We start from the raw sequence: 16,910 nt of genomic DNA, 5'->3' as shown, positions 1-16,910 counted from the left end.
TTAAATTATGTAAGTAAGTTTATGACGCAGAAATCAGTAAAGAGTCATTCAGAAAGAACTTTTAACGGTGATGCATGTACAAGAGAGCCAAGGGATGGAAACAACTGTGGCTGATGTAACTGAGTAGTTAACTAGCATAGGACAGGACAAATACTTTTTAGAGAATGGTAAGCTCTTCACCTGCCCCCTGCCATCCTCACCCTTCCAAATAGTTGCAATTGTTATGTATGGAAAGAAAGGAACTGTAACAGAATTTGATTGGACTGATCAGTGCTTGTGCTGTATGTGATATATGGATTAAATATACTTTTATAAAGCCATTTCCTACTGCTCCTGATGTGCACTTGTCCCTTTCTTATATAGAGTGAGTGGCATATGACTCTAAAGATCACCCTGAAAGTAAGTTCTTTAATTGTCCTTGTGTTTTTCCCCCAAAAGGCAGGAAATAATTTCACATCTTTTAGTGTGCCACGTGGATTCAAATGTCAATGTTATACCATGTGTGAGTGTCAATTGGAATAGCTATCATTCTGTTCTTGCAATAGTGATTTTGCTTCTGGCACATCGGGGAATAACATTTCAACCTTCTTTACAATGTGCTGAGCATCTTGCGATATCGAGCCCCTAGTGAATAGTGACCACATGTTTAGGCCCAATCTAGAGTAGAAAACTGGAGAACGCCCTAGAAAGACGCTTGTGATAATTTTCCATTCCTTCCTTCTCCCTATCTACAAAAATATACATTCCTATTTAATTAAAAAATTAAAGGTATCTGGGTAGTGTTGACAGATGCCTGTGCTGGCCCTCTGCACAGAAGTAAATTTTACCAATATCCACATTATTATTTTTATTGCAGTAGTGCCTAGGGGCCTCATTGTGGTAGGCTCCGTACAAAACAGAATTAGAGCCAGTCCTTGTCCCTGAGAGATTGAAATCAAAATGTATAAGACAGACAAAGTTAGTGAAAAAGGAAAGAGCACACAAGGAGAATGATAGTTTACAATCACCATGAATCAGTTCTGTAGGGGCTTTTCCAGGAGTGAAAGTAACTTAAAGGACTTACCGGTACGCCGGAGTCCTGAGTGGGGGCGTGGCCTCAACTGGAAGAGGCGGGGCCTTTCAAGATTTAAAGGCCCTGGGGCTCCAGCTGTGGCTGGGAGCCCCAGGGCCTTTAAATCATGCCGGCGCTACTAGCTGCAGAGGCCGCTGGGAGCCCCAGGGCGAATTAAAGCGCCTGGGGCTCCAGCCGCCGCGGAGCTCCGGGCCCTTTAAATCACTGCCCAAACCCAGCTGCCGGAGCTCTGGCGGGGATTTAAAGGGCCCAGGGCTCCCCACAGCAGCCGGAGCTCTGGGCCCTTTAAATCCCCGCCTGAGCCTGGCTGCCGGAGCTCCGTCGGGGATTTAAAGGCCCTGGGGCTCCGTGCAGCGGCAGGAGCCCCGGGCCCTTTAAATCACCGCCATGGAAGCCGGTCCGGTCCAGCACAGCATACTGGCTCTTGCTGGTACGCCGTACCGGACCGGACCGGCTTTCTTTCACCTCTGGGCTTTTCCCAAGCCATAAAATGGCTTAAATAGCAAGGTGGATGAAGCAGCTGCTGTACATGAATATGCAAGGAAACTATTTTTCACATGAATTTTTTTGACTGCCTTACTGGTAGTGTATGCGCACTATAGAAGGCAGTCTGCATATAGGTCTTATGACAGTGTTGCCAACACTCACAATAATTGGTGTTTTTCTTAAAGCTTGAGCTCCTGGAGTCATCTGAATAAATGAGAAGCTCAGCTTTCATTTTTTCCAAAAATGAAAGTTTCTAGCCCTCATGAAAAAAACAAATGTGATTCAGTGAAATCTAATGGCTCAAAATACAGAAGACAAAAAGAATCGCAATTTTTAAAAACCTCATTATTTTTAACCCAATTTACGATTGTTAGGATTTGACTGATGAATGTTTGGGGTTGGCAAATACTGTATACAGTAGTCTATACCATATAGTCTAGTGCAGTGTTTCTCAACCAACAGGTCATGATGACCCCTTGCAGAACTGAAATTATGATTACAATCTAAAGCAGGGGTTCTCAAACACTACTGCACCACGACCCCCTTCTGACAATAAAAACTACTACAGGATCCCAGGAGGGGAGAATTGAAGCCTGAGCCCGCCCAAGCCCTGCCGCCCAAGGCGGGGGCAGGGGCCGGGGGAGAAGGAGTGCAAAGCCCGAGGCCTTCAGTCCCAGACGGGAGGGCCTGTAACCTGAGCCCTGCCACCCAGGGTTGAAGCCTTTGGACTCGGGCTTCAGCCCCAGGCAGTGGGGTCTAAGGTGACCAGACAGCAAGTGTGAAAAATCGGGACAGGAGGTGGGGGGTAATAGGATCCTATATAAGAAAAAGACCCCAAAATCGGGATTGTCCCTATAAAATCGGGACATCTGGTCACCCTAGCAGGCTTCAGCCCCAGACCCTGGGAAGTCTAACTCCAGTCCTGGTGACCCCATTAAAATAGAGCCCCGACCCACAGTTTGAGAACTGCTGATCTAAAGCATAGAAATTCTCACTACCCCACTCCCTGCCCGCCCTTACCCTTTAAAGTCAAGTATTCTCTGACAAGCTCTCGAAGCACACACAAAAACTATAGGCAGGGCTGCTAGCACTGGGTATTATTAAGGTTACCTGACACTTCACATTATAAAATCCTGTTTTCAATTGCTTATAACTTTGCCATAGTTTAAACATTTGGGAGGAAATTTTCTATGCTGGTGTCTTCCTCAGGCTGAAGTTTCAGCCAAAACAGTATAGCCATTTCCAAGAATGAGATTAGGAAAAAATACTTTGCTTTACTAATGTTAAAAAAAAAAAATCTGGTGACCTTTTCTTTGAACAGCTCTGGAGCCCCCAGGTTTGGAGCAGTGATGTGAAATTTGGCAGGCAGGTGACTTGTGCTGTCCCCTATTATAATTTACCCAAACTTGGCCAATTTAAAAGCCTTTTCAAAAATTGCAGATTGCACATGCTCAGTACAGACTTCAGAGATTTCAGTAGCTACAATCTCTGAAGATTCTGTTTGCCCAATCCAGCCTGGGACTGAGCAGGATTTTCCCAGCAATTGCAGCTCTGGGCTGATACTGGCTGCGCCAGGTCTGGGTTCAGGCACTTCAACGGACAGCAAGAAGACTGTCTTTCCTGTGGTCTCAAATGTCGCCTGGTGGGGCCCACGTGGCATGGATAAGGAATCTGCCTGATACATAAAGCAAAGGGGAGGCCAAACTAAGGTTCCACTTTAATTTGGCATATCCTAACTTTTGAGTGCTTGACTTTGCAACCTTAAAAATATTCTTTTAATGTAGTTTGTGTGTGTGTGCGCATGAGTATTAACTTATACAGGCTTATCATTGTTATCATTGATACATTTACTATAAAAGTAAGCTAAAAATGTAAGGGGGTAATGAAAATTTTTGCTTTTGAATAAAAGGTTGCCAACCTGAGAAGGTTGAAAAGCACTGGTTTGGTTAACAGTCTCTTCTGTTATTAGAACAGGAGTACTTGTGGCACCTTAGAGACTAAAATTTATTAGAGCATAAGCTTTCGTGGGCTACAGCCCACTTCTACGGATGCATATAGAGTGGAACATATATTGAGGAGATATATATACACACATACAGAGAGCATGAACAGGCGGGAGTTGTCTTACCAACTCTGAGAGGCCAATTAAGTAAGAGAAAAAAAACTCTAAGTGATAATCAAGATAGCCCAGTACAGACAGTCCGACTCTTCTGTTACTGATACCCCAGAACCCAGTAACACAAAGATGAACCAGTTCTATTGTATTGTTCAACTTATCCTGAGGTTAAACTTTTCTAAATATCTATTGCCATGATCAACCACAATGATTTCTGTGTATCCATTATTGTCTGTCATGTCAGTAATCCTCAGATCAAAACTCCATAAAATAAATTAGTGCAATGCATTTACAACAGCATCAAATGAACCATTTTGGTCTGTCATGTTAGCGATTCAGAGATATCAACATCTTCCCACTTCTACTGAAAGTATTTTTTGTACTTTCTCAAATGTCTTATCTATTGACTCAGTGTTTTTACAGATGAGTTTTAGACTTGTGCGGAATAGAAACGTTAGAGTTCTGTCAAGATAAGGATGACGACACCACTGTTCTAGTATCCAATTGAAATGATAAATATTACTGTTTTTTAAGTAGATAGGCTTCTTTGTGGAGAGCAATTTTAAAATAGTTTCTTTTAAAAAATTAATACATCTTTAAAAAACATGAACATGAAGACTGCTGTATTAAGCAGTTTTTAAGGGTCAGACTTAAAGAAGAGCGAATGAGAGTTGTCTTCTTCTCTGTCCTAACTTGCCCTATTGCACCAAAACATTGTAGTAGATACAGAATATTGGTCATTGTTCTGATCGGCTCCTTCTATCTTAGGCTGACCATAAAAAGTTAAATTGGGGTTTTCTGTTACGGGTGATTTAAATGTGTTTATGCTACCATATAAGCTCACTTATTCAGGGCAGACTGTTGTATCCCTCAGCTCTGTATTAGCTGTGATACTTTACCTGGGATTAATGACATAAAAAGGTCCCATAAGAAAGGTGAGACAGATGAAGGAAAGGAGAAATTAGAGTACAGCTGCCTACATAACTGCTGATTACTGGTTCTTGATTTTAAGATCCATTTTATTTACAATTTGTGAATTTTTAAAAATTATCCTTCAGTAATTATAAGCAGTTTAAATTCACCTGACAGACTGACTGCTCTATTTTTAGCTTTAGCAGAAACTCAGCACATTTGTTTAGAGAGGCTTTTATTTTCAAAATAAAGGAATACAGAACTCCTCTCCAACTATCAAGTGATAGTTATTTCTTTCTGAGAAATTTGATGTGTTCTTTAAACAGATGCTCTCTCTGTTTGGCTCACATTTCTTAAATTGCTCTATTTCAAGCTTTTGTCCATAGATGCTGTGCTAGTGAAACTCTAGTGTGAAACTTCCTTTAAATGCTCCTGAATGCTATGGAATAGATTATCAATCACTTTCTAAATTAAACTAAACTAACCTAGTGTTAAATATTGATTTAGGGTATTTATTTATTATTACTACGTAATCCATTACATATGTATTACATAATGCTGGGAACTGGAATAAAGGTGTCATCAGTATGAGAGTGTATTACTAACTGTATTAGTCACATTTTGTGAAACTATGACTGCATTACCCAGGTCATTGCAGATAACCTTTAGCCTCTGTTTTGTAAATTGCTCCACCTGAGTGGATCCTTCTGTCTATGCAGAGCCGTAGTGAAATCAATGGGGCTCAGCATTGGTGTAGGGACCTGTGGAAGGCAGCCTGCAGGTTAAGTTCCAAGTCCATCTGATACCAGGCAGCTCTTGGGGAACCAGGGTGCAGTATCCAGCCTGTCTGACTCATGAAAGATCCCCCCCCCCCCCCCAGCCTCTGCTTAAAACAAAACCCATCAGAGAAAAGACTTGCAGAGAGCAATGAAGGGTGGATGGGAGACACACCTAGACCCCTCCTGACATGGGTGACAAGATTAAGATATCTCCATTAGCATACAGAATGAAGAACAGAGACAACTCCCCTAGCCTCATCTGCATGAAAGATGGGACAGGGAGACATCTCAATTTGCATACAGAATGAAGAACAGAGAACCGCACTGAACTCTGGGACCAGAAAAAGCAGGGAAGCACTGCATCATGGGAATCTCTGCTCCAGATGTTAATGAACCTATGCTTGCCCACACCCAGCTCAACAGTTATCAGACCAATTCTAGTAATGAATGCTTGACTGATATCCAAAATACTGAAGCAGCTTAGTTGCATTGTGAGCTCTCTGGAAGAAAACACCACCCATAGCCAAGAGTGATCAGCTCTTATTGTCCAGCCTAAAGACAACCCTTGCGTCATCAGTTTACCCATAAACAAATCTAATGTTGTCCCATGAGCCATTGTATTTTCTCTACAAAAATCCCTAATCACCCTCCAGTCAATGTTCTGATGCTTAGCTCCAAACTATGCATCAGTTCCACTGGGACTCCGTCTTCTCCTGACTGATCATGCTGGGGGCTCTGAGCTACCACTATCACCTGGGAACCCCGACCAGTTCAAGCCTCATGGAGTGGGTAGATCCCCTTCTTTCTCTCTCTGTTTTCCTTTCTACCTTAGGAATTAACCTTTAATAATGTATGTTATGTTGGTTTAGGCCCTCCTTGTGTAGTTATCACTATTATTCAATAAATAACTTGTATGGTTAAGCTGGTTGCTTCTCTCTCTCTCTCTTGCTGAACTTTACTCTTTTGTGTTTTTAGCTTCCCCCATTCACTCTATAGCAACGCTTCTTTTACCTAAGCTAAAGATCCCTGCAGCGCTCAAAATACTGTGGGGTTTGATCAAGTAGGTTACTGCCAGTACAATTGTGATGTGCGAATGGGGATAGGGCCGTGCTGAATCTGGGACATATAAGGGTGACAGCTTAAAAGTGCTACTTGACCCAGTCCATGGAGCCCAAGGGCATATAAGGGGGAGCAGCTTGAAAGTGCTGCTTCATCCAGCCCAGTGAGTCCAGAGGCATATAAGGGGTCAGTTTGAAAGTGCTGATTGACCCAGTCCGCTCAGACTTGCTCTGTTAATGTATGTTCATCCGGTTCTGGCTGACCTTTTAAAAATTTAAATTGTCAATTCACCATTACTTCCTCCTTTCCTATCAGCCTCCTCCCCTCGTGCCCCAACCATTTTTCTCTACCCTAACCTGCACTGACCACCTCGAAGTGTTGGGGGTTAGTATTCATCCTCAACTGATTCTTGGCTTCTCTAATGACATTGCCAACAAGGATGCCAGTTTTGGCATGTAGATACTTGTACCTTAAGACCTGGGCTGAGATCCCCAGCTCTTTTCACATGGATCTGCTTAACAATCTTAAGTTAATCTTTTTAAACAGTGACAGCCATTAAGATGATTATTTAGTAATTATATTATGGTAATGCCCAGAGGCCTTCATCCGCATCAGGGTTGCTAGTGCTAGCCACTGTATGAAATCCTACTGTACTTACAGCATTTTTATTTTGACTTTTATTACTCCATTAATTGGAAGTAAACACTTAAGTGGTGTCTGTAAATAACACTGGTCTACAATTTTTGAGAAGTCGTCTCTTCAGAGATAAAATGTGCTATTTATTATGTATTTTGATGTGCTGAATTCAAATATGACAATTAAAATAACTGATTGGCTACTGTTTCTAAGATATTTAAGTTTACATTTTATGTCTATGTATATTGTGTAGATAGTAGAGTTTTAATCATAAATTGTAAACCTAGGTCATTTCATGTGTTTATGGTTGCTTTACATGATGATATTTCCCCTGTCCTGTTTATGTAACACTTTAAAAATCAGCAAAAGGGTTATATAAATAAAATTTATTATGAAACAAAAGGCAAAAAACTTATGTACATAGTTTAGCCCTCTTTAGTGTCTACTCGGCGCTTCTTGGCTTGTCTCTTGTATTCATTAAATGGAGCATCTCTTGTCACTGTCCAGCAATAGTCTGCAAGCATTGATGGGCTCCATTTGCCCTGATAGCATTTCTCCATTGTTGCAATGTCCTGGTGAAATCGCTCGCCGTGCTCGTCGCTCACTGCTCCGCAGTTCGGTGGAAAAAAATCTAGATGAGAGTGCAAAAAATGTATCTTTAGTGACCTGTTGCAACCAAGGCTTTTGTATGCCTTGAGGAGGTTTTTCACCAACAACCTGTAGTTGTCTGCCTTGTTGTTTCCGAGAAAATTTATTGCCACTAACTGGAAGGCTTTCCATACCGTCTTTTCCTTGCCACGCAGTGCATGGTCAAATGCATCATCTCGAAGAAGTTCATGAATCTGAGGACCAACAAAGACACCTTCCTTTTTCTTAGCTTCACTTAACCTTGGAAATTTTCCATGGAGGTACTTGAAAGCTGCTTGTGTTTTGTCAATGGCCTTGACAAAGTTCTTCATCAGAGCCAACTTGATGTGTAAGGGTAGTAACAAAATCTTCCTTGATTCAACAAGATGCTGAACACTTTTCCTCCCAGGCTCCAATGACTGTCGGAATGGCCAATCTTTCTTGATGTAGTGGGAATCTCTTGCACGACTATCCCATTTGCAGAGAAAACAGCAGTACTTTGTGTATCCAGTCTGCAGACCAAGCAAGGGAGCAGCAACCTTCAAATGGCCACAAAGCTGCCAATGATGTTGGTCATAGTTTATGACCTCAAAAGTTGTTTCATGTTGTCATAGGTTTCCTTCATATGGACTGCATGACCAACTGGAATTGATGGCAAAACATTGCCATTATGCAGTAAAACAGCTTTAAGACTCGTCTTCGATGAATCCATGAACAGTCTCCACTCATCTGGATCGTGAACGATGTTGAGGGCTGCCATCACACCATCGATGTTGTTGCAGGCTACAAGATCACCTTCCAGGAAGAAGAATGGGACAAGATCCTTTTGACAGTCACGGAACATGGAAATCCTAACATCACCTGCCAGGAGATTCCACTGCTGTAGTCTGGAGCCCAACAGCTCTGCCTTACTCTTGGGTAGTTCCAAATCCCTGACAAGGTCATTCAGTTCACCTTGTGTTATGAGGTGTGGATCAGAGGAGGAGAATGGGAGAAAATGTGGGTCCTGTGACATTGATGGTTCAGGACCAGAAGTTTCATCCTCTTCCTCGTCTGACTCAAGTGAGAATGATTCTGGTGCATCAGGAACTGGCAGTCCTTCTCCGTGGGGTACTGGGCGTATAGCTGATGGAATGTTTGGATAATGCACAGTCCACTTTTTCTTCTTTGACACACCTTTCCCAACTGGAGGCACCATGCAGAAGTAACAATTGCTGGTATGATCTGTTGGCTCTCTCCAAATCATTGGCACTGCAAAAGGCATAGATTTCCTTTTTCTGTTCAACCACTGGCGAAGATTTGTTGCACAAGTGTTGCAGCATATGTGTGGGGCCCACCTCTTGTCCTGATCTCCAATTTTGCAGCCAAAATAAAGGTGATAGGCTTTCTTAACCATAGTGGTTATACTGCGCTTTTGTGATGCAAAAGTCACTTCACCACAAACATAGCAGAAGTTATCTGCACTGTTCACACAAGTATGAGGCATCTCTGCTCACTTTGGCTAAACAGAAATGTGTCCCTTTGCAAAATCAAACACTGACAAATAAAAGAGCACGACACAGTATGATTTCTACAGCTGATATAGGGCAATTTGTTCAGCAGAGTGATGTAAGCTTCGTTATGATTGCATCATCCATGACTTCTAGGAATAACATGATGCAATTCATATCATAGTCATACCAGCATCAGATTGCATCATTCATTGTTTTGCCTAAAAAGCAAGTACTGTCCAAACCCAGTCATAGATTTATTCATAGAGCCAGTCCAAGATGTATTTTAGTCATTTCTGGTTTAAATTGAGATCCCTTCCCTTTATAACTCACTTATCCTCGCCATTCCCAAGTCAAGGGTCGTATATACTGACCCAATAGCATATCTTGAAAACTAGAGCCAATCAACAATTTTAAGCATCATTTTCGTTCTCAGTGACCCAGAATTAGTAAAATTTGACTACATTTATTTCAGAAGCATTTTGGCTGTAGAGCAGTGTAATTTTTAAATCTAATATTTCAGGCCCTTCCAGGGTTATAAACTGGGAATCTCTCCATTCCACTGTACAAAGCTTCTGTCGCTAGTTGGGATGCATTGCTAAATATCAAATCTTAAACATGTCACTGGCCCAGTTCTGGATAGTGCTTGCCCTGGGCCTCAGGCCAATGTAATATTTTGGGAGTGGATGCTAGATTTAGACAAAGCAAAAAACATTTTAGTTGCAGGTTGATTTAAAAAGCGACACATACTCGAAGCATATACCTGGAAGTGGTAGGACATGGTATTTTATTGCTTTTATCACTCATTTTTAATCATTTTCTTACTACTGTATGTACAGCTTTGGCTAGGATCCATTGGCACAATCCTGTTCTATGAAGAGGGTTTTTTTTTTTAAACACACCATTAAATCACAGATTCAAAACATTAAATAAAGCAAAATTTCTAGGAAATAATGTAACAGTTTTTTACCATGGCTTCCTTGTTTTTATGCTAAGATATATCATGAGCAATTCACTTATTGGAAAGGAATCAAGATTTGGATACCAAGGATGAGAAATGGGGAGAGAGGGAAGAAGAGGTCTAGTTTGTGGAAAGAGCTTTACACAGGATTGTTCAGCAAAGAAAAGAGATCTTCCAGCTGATACTCACTGGCCCAATTTATGCACATTCTGCAGTTACATGAGTTGTAAGTCATCACAGTACTTGGCCAATTATGTGCATATAAAAAGGTATGTACAACGTATATGACACCATGGAACATCTCAGGGAAAAAAAGACCACAGAATTAACAAGAGAGAGGTTTTATTAGCCTAGCATGACAGAGGTGATAGGATCTGTGCAAGTAATTGTCCAAGAATCCTGTTAGTCAGGAGCCAGAGAGGCCAGCTTATCAGGAAAATGCATCATCTTTTCCCATGCAATGTATTTTCCATCCAGGAATGAGAATTCTTTTCTACCCTAGCCCCACATTATTCTTACATATTTCCATTCTTTTCAGGCTGGTCTCTGGAGAAATCTCAAGCAATTTATTAATTATCAGGGAGATCTCTGTGATACTGTATCAGCAGAACAAACCAAAATAGTGAGGGATGCTGTGATTTCTAATAAGTGTCAGAAAATTAGCAAAGTGCATTTTGTAATGTTTCCAGGTGAATGACAAATATAACAATACTCACATAACAATGCCCTTCTTTCTGGGTTGATTTGTCCCTATGTTTGAATTGTATGGTCAAACATAGCATGTGTGGACTCTCCTGTTACATGCGGGACCAATGGGAGGCTTAAAAGCTCAGGTAAACCCTGAGGTAGAAAATCACAGTGTCTGTCTTTCTCCATTGACCTAGCTGTCTCACATGAGAACAGGCCCACTGACTTTTGCAGCAGCAACCACTCATACTGATTATTATCAAAAACAACGAGGAGTACTTGTGGCACCTTAGAGACTAACAAATTTATTTGGGCATAAGCTTTCATGGGCTAAAACCCACTTCGTCAGATGCATGGAGTGGAAAATACAGTAGGCAGATATATATACACAGTACATGAAAAGATGGGAGTTGCCTTACCAAGTGTGGGGGGGTCAGCTCTAACGAGACAATTCAATTAAAGTGGAAGTGGGCAATTATCAAGAGGAGGAGAAATCACTTTTGTGGTGGTAATCAGGGTGGCCCATTTCAAACAGTTGACAAGAAGGTGTGAGTAACAATAGGAGGAAATAAGCATGGGGAAATTAGTTTTTAGTTTTTGTAGTGATCCATCCACCCCCAGTCTTTATTCAGGTCTAATTTGATAGTGTCCAGTTTACAAATTAATTCCACTTCTGCAGTTTCTCGTTGGAGTCTGTTTTTGAAGTTTTTTTGTTGAAGAATTGCCACTGTTAAGTCTGTTATTGAGTGTCCAAGGAGGTTGAAGTGTTCTCCGACTGGTTTTTGAATGTTATAATTCTTGATGTCTGATTTGTGTCCATTTATTCTTTTGCGTAGAGACTATCCGGGTTGGCCAACGTACATGGCAGAGGGACATTGCTGGCACATGATGGCATAAATCACAATGGTAGATTGTGCAGGTGAGCAAGCCCCTGATGGTCTGGCTGATGTGGTTAGCTCCTATGATGGTGTCCCTTGAATAGATATGTGGACAGAGTTAGCAATGGGATTTATTGCAGGGATAGTTTCCTGGGTTAGTGTTTTTGCTGTGTGGTGCATAGTTGCTGGTGAGTATTTGTTTCAGGTTGAGGGGCTGTCTGTAAGCAAGGACTGGCCTGTCTCCCAAGGTCTGTGAGAGTGAGGGATCGTCCTTCAGGATAGGTTGTAAATCTTTGATGATGCGCCGGAGAGGTTTTAGTTGGGGGCTGAAGGTGATGGCTAGTGGCGTTGTTACTTTCTTTGTTGGGCCTGTCCTGTAGTAGGTGACTTCTGGGTACCCTTCTGGCTCTGTCAATCTGTTTCTTCACTTCAGCAGGTGAGTATTGTAGTTTTAAGAACGCTTGAGAGAGTCCTGTAGGTGTTTGTCTCTGTCTGAGGGATTAGAGCAAATGCGGTTGTATCTTAGAGCTTGGTTGTAGACAATGGATCGTGGGATGTGGTCTGGATGAAAGCTGGAGGCATGTAGGTAAGTATAGCGGTCAGTAGTGTTGCCGGCACAGAGTGCCCGAGGACAGCAACAGTGGGGTTCGTTGCCCGGTGTGCTTTGCGCCAATGAACACACCAGGGTGGAGCAATCAAAGTTTATTTGAGATCTCAAAGTGGTGCAAGGAGACAGGCACGTCTCAAATCAAGCACACCAACATAAGCGGCCTTTGTCTTTTTATACAGTTTGCAGCAAGCCTTTCCCTTCTTCCCCCGCCCTTTCTCACCCCCCCTCCTCCATTCCCACCTCTTCCCCTTTCTCCCTCTGGCTACATTACATGACCTTGGCCATGCAGCTTGTTCTCACTGTTTCTTTCTGCAAGTAATCTTGTCCTTTAGCTAGAAGCATGTAGGTTTCCCTTATCACTACTGCTTCCCAGCTGCTGGCCTGTGAGGTTAGTAAAGTTTAACATGCAGGGGCTTTGATTCACTTTGGCCTAGAGCGGGGAAGCTTCATCGACTCTCAGGTCTTCCAACCCCCCGAGTTACCTAGGGTGATGCCTAGTGACACCAACAGTAGGTTTCCGGTATAGGGTGGTTATGTGACCATCGCTTATTTGCACTGTAGTGTCCATGAAGTGGATCTCTTGTGTGGACTGGTCCAGGCTGAAGTTGATGGTGGGGTGGAAATTGTTGAAATCCTGGTGGAATTCCTCAAGGACCTCTTTCCCATGGATCCAGATGATGAAGATGTCATCAGCAAGTAGAGTAGGGGCATTAGGGGACGAGAGCTGAGGAAGCGTTGTTCTAAGTCAGCCATAAAAATGTTGGCATACTGTGGGGCTATGTGGGTACCCATAGCAGTGCCGCTGACTTGAAGGTATACATTGTTTCCGAACCTGAAATAGTTGTGGGTGAGGACAAAGTCATAAAGTTCAGTCACCAGGTATGCCGTGACATTATCGGGGATACTGTTCTTGACGGATTGTATTACATCTTTGTGTGGAATGTTGGTGTAGAGGGCTTCTACATCCATAGTGGCTAGGATTGTATTTTCTGGAAGACCACCAATGGACTGTAATTTCCTCAGGAAGTCAGTGGTGTCTCGAAGATAGCTGGGAGTGCTGGTAGCGTACGGCCTGAGGAGAGAGTCTACATAGCCAGACTATTATTGTATTCAAGTACAGGACAACTCTGACATCCAATGGCCAGTTAGAGTCACTGCAAGTGTAGATTTCTTCTGGTTACTGCATCTCCTAACAACTTTGAATGATACAATTTTTACTCTTTATGAATTTCAGCAAATAAAACAATTTCCAGGTGTTTTTATTGTTTACATCAACATATTTTTGCAAGTAAAAACACTAGTTACTTCAGAGAATCCAAGTATGGAGAAACTGTAGTCCCTTAATTATTCAATATTCATAATAAATATTGTATAAAATCATTTACTGAAGCTTTAATTACTTTAATTGAAAATTCTAATAGTGAGCCAACTGACAGTTACAAGTATAGGTCAATACCTTTAATACATTATTATTATGAAATATATGCTGAAGATTAATGTCAGTAATTCAGGATCTCATATATCCAAACCACATCAATTCTCTTTCAAGTCAATAACAAAGCTCTCCTTGATCTCCCTGGGTATAAGCTCAAGCATCAAGTAGTTCTGTGAAGTGAAGATGTGGATTTGATAATGCAGTTATTACATAACTCACCTATCTGAGAACCAGATAAGCACCATTTTATAAAACCAGGCTAGAGAATATCTGGGGAATTTCACAACCATGGGTCCTCCCCTCCCCCAACAAACAAACAAAAAACCCACCTGTCTACTTTTATCAGGCAAACTATTTAAACATAGTTGTGTAATGAGTGTGGTTTTGCTCCCACACTACCTTAAAGCTAGCGCTATAGAGCACAGCCTATTCCAGCTCCTGAGGTTATCTTTAGCTAAGCAGGTTTCAGAGTAGCAGCCGTGTTAGTCTGTATCCGCAAAAAGAACAGGAGTACTTGTGGCACCTTAGAGACTAACAAATTTATTAGAGCATAAGCTTTCGTGGGCTATGCATCCAAAGAAGTGGGCTGTAGCCCACGAAAGCTTATGCTCTAATAAATTTGTTAGTCTCTAAGGTGCCACAAGTACTCCTGTTCTTTTAGCTATGCAGAATCTCATTCCTGCTCTATAAATAAGCACCCCAGGAAGTCTCACATTGGAGAGCCAGAACTGTACCGAAAATAGCCAGGCTGTGGTGCAGCTGGGAGGGAAGTAAAACCTCTTTTCTAAAGTGTTCTGTTTTCTAACCATTTCCTCTGTTCAGAGGCACGACGCCATTCTGTGCTAGTAACCCCAAGACCAGGGCCGGCTCCAGGGTTTTGGGCGCCCCAAGCAGCTAAAAAAAAAAAAAAAAAAAAAAAGCCGCGATCGTGACCTGCGGCGGGAATTCGGCGGAAGGTCCTTCGCTCCCACCGGGAGTGAGGGACCATCCGCCGAATAGCTGGACCTGGAGCCAGCCCTGCCCAAGACGTGAGTAAAACGACAGACACGTGCACAGCAGCAGATCGATGCACTCCAAAAGCAATCCGGAAAACAACCACATGTTCAACTCTGTCACTAGGACTAGGTCTGTCTCTGCCAGCAGCGCCACTCCCGCTGCAGGGAGCCCGCTGAGCTCTCCGCGGTCGGGCCGCAGGGCTCAGACAAGCAGCGAAGGCTGAGGCTGGGGCTCAGGGCGGGACTTTTGCACGGGGGCTGCTGGCGCTCTGCCCGGCGCCCCGCTGCGCTGAAGCGCTGTTCGCACTTGGCTGCGGGGAACCCGTTTGGCCGGCCAACGGGCGCTGGCCCGAACAGTTAAACCCGTTACTGACACGCCCCAGCCTCGGGGCTGCCCAGGAACCAAGTGAGGGGCCAGGGTAGCCGGTCCTAGGCTGGGCGTTTCTGTGGCACCCAGGGCGGGCGGGCAGCGCTCCACTCTCCCCGTGCCCGTCTGACGGCCCGCCCCACTCACACCGCCCCGCCACGACGTGCCCGAGCTGGGCTCAGACCCCGGCGCCAGCGGGCGCTGCACGAGGCTCCCCGAGACCACGGAGCGGGGGGTCGGGGAGGGTAGCGCGCGTCACGCCCAGTGGCCGTTGGTAAAACACAGCTAGCGCCCGGCAACGGAGCCAACCCCCTCCCCGGAACTACAGCTCCCAGCATGCAATTGGGACCGTGCTAGTGCAGTCAGCGCATGCGCCGTACAGAGGCGGGTGAATTTACCTCGTTCTCCAGCCGGGCGCGATCCCGTCATACCCCTGAGCGACGCGAACCACAGTTTCGTTTTTCTCCTTACAGTGCGAGGGTTTGTGACGGATGGTAAAACTGGTCCGGTGACTCATCGACGCAGTATTGCTCGAGGGGAGGAAGGGCTGGGAGCGGGGTACATCTACGCATTTCCTCCCAAACGTCACTTCCGCTCGCCATTTTGTGCCTGAGCCGAGTGAAGTCTGGAAGCGCCTGGGGCTCGGTGCTGTCGAGAGCGTCTTGCGCTGCTGCCGCCATGACGGATCGTTACACCATCCACAGCCAGCTGGAGCACCTGCAGTCCAAGTACATCGGCACGGGCCACGCGGACACCACCAAGTGGGAGTGGCTGGTGAACCAGCACCGCGACTCGTACTGCTCCTACATGGGCCACTTCGACCTGCTCAACTACTTCGCCATCGCCGAGAACGAGAGCAAGGCGCGCGTGCGCTTCAACCTCATGGAGAAGATGCTGCAGCCCTGCGGGCCGCCCGCCGACAAGCCCGAGGAGTCCTAGCGCCGCCCCTCCCTCTGCCTGCCAGGGCACATCTCACCCCCTTCAAACTTTTGGGCCCGGCCCGGTTTCCTCAGAACTCGCCGGCCCGCAGGGAACCGAAGCCGGGATGGGACTCGGGGCGGGAGCGGCTCTCGGGAGGAGCGAGAAGAAGCTGCCTCGCCGCCGCCGGGGGTGGGAGCCTGGGCTGGCCGCGCTGGACCCTGTTTACCCCCCCCCCCCCCCATCACGACCGAGCCTGGCAGATGCATTGATCCGCCGCCCCGCCTCCAGCAGCGGCCGTGCCCCGGGAAGGAGCCGGGACTGTGTCCGTCCCCGGGCGGGGGAACCTGGAGCCGCCGCTTCCCGACATGGGGCCTAATTACGAGGAAAGCACGTGTCTTTGGGGTCAGCCACTGTGTGGCCCTCTGCTCCTGAGTGGACTTTGCCTGGACTGGAGGGACTTGGCGCGCTAGCCCTTTCCTCTGGGGCAGCTGTTTACAGCCCTACACCACACTTTGTTTAGCTGTACGTTTTTGGTTGTTTTTTAAATGTGAAATAAAAATGCGTTGAGTGCTTTCAAATGTTGCTCCTGGTGATCTGCCCCTGGGGTAACTAATGGCTCAGTAGGCAAACCAGGGGACCAGTCACCTATATAACTGATGCATAGTGTCAAGTATCAGAGGCGTAGTAGTGTTAGTCTGTATCCACAAAAACAATGAGGAGTAATGTAGCACCTTAAAGATTAACTGATTTATTTGGGCATAAGCTTTTGTGGGTAAAAACCCCACTTCTTCAGATGGATGGAGTGAAAATTACAGATGCAGGCATTATTATACGGACCTATAATGCCTGCATCTTTAATTTTCACTCCATGCATCTGAA

The 16,910-nt window shown here is 44.6% G+C and overlaps 2 protein-coding genes across 2 annotated transcripts; one reads left to right on the top strand and one right to left on the bottom strand.

The window, feature by feature from the left end:
* Positions 1-6,668: 6,668 nt before the first annotated feature.
* On the bottom strand, positions 6,669-15,648 carry LOC135982376 (uncharacterized). The gene is made up of 2 exons (XM_065588774.1): positions 15,509-15,648; positions 6,669-13,918 (listed from the first exon to the last, which is right to left on the bottom strand). Exon 2 carries the CDS (start codon positions 9,171-9,173, stop codon positions 8,268-8,270), a length of 906 nt encoding a protein of 301 aa, XP_065444846.1. The 5' UTR covers positions 9,174-13,918; positions 15,509-15,648; the 3' UTR covers positions 6,669-8,267.
* A 140-nt stretch (positions 15,649-15,788) lies between these two features.
* SF3B5 (splicing factor 3b subunit 5) lies at positions 15,789-16,609 on the top strand. Its single transcript, XM_005280408.5, has one exon. It carries the CDS (start codon positions 15,789-15,791, stop codon positions 16,047-16,049), a length of 261 nt encoding a protein of 86 aa, XP_005280465.1. The 3' UTR covers positions 16,050-16,609.
* Positions 16,610-16,910: the final 301 nt, after the last annotated feature.

This window comes from Chrysemys picta, chromosome 3 (genome assembly GCF_011386835.1).
Source record: "Chrysemys picta bellii isolate R12L10 chromosome 3, ASM1138683v2, whole genome shotgun sequence".
NCBI lineage: Eukaryota > Metazoa > Chordata > Testudines > Emydidae > Chrysemys > Chrysemys picta.
Note: the sequence above shows the minus strand (reverse complement) of the source record. Positions and strands in the feature narration are given on the sequence as shown.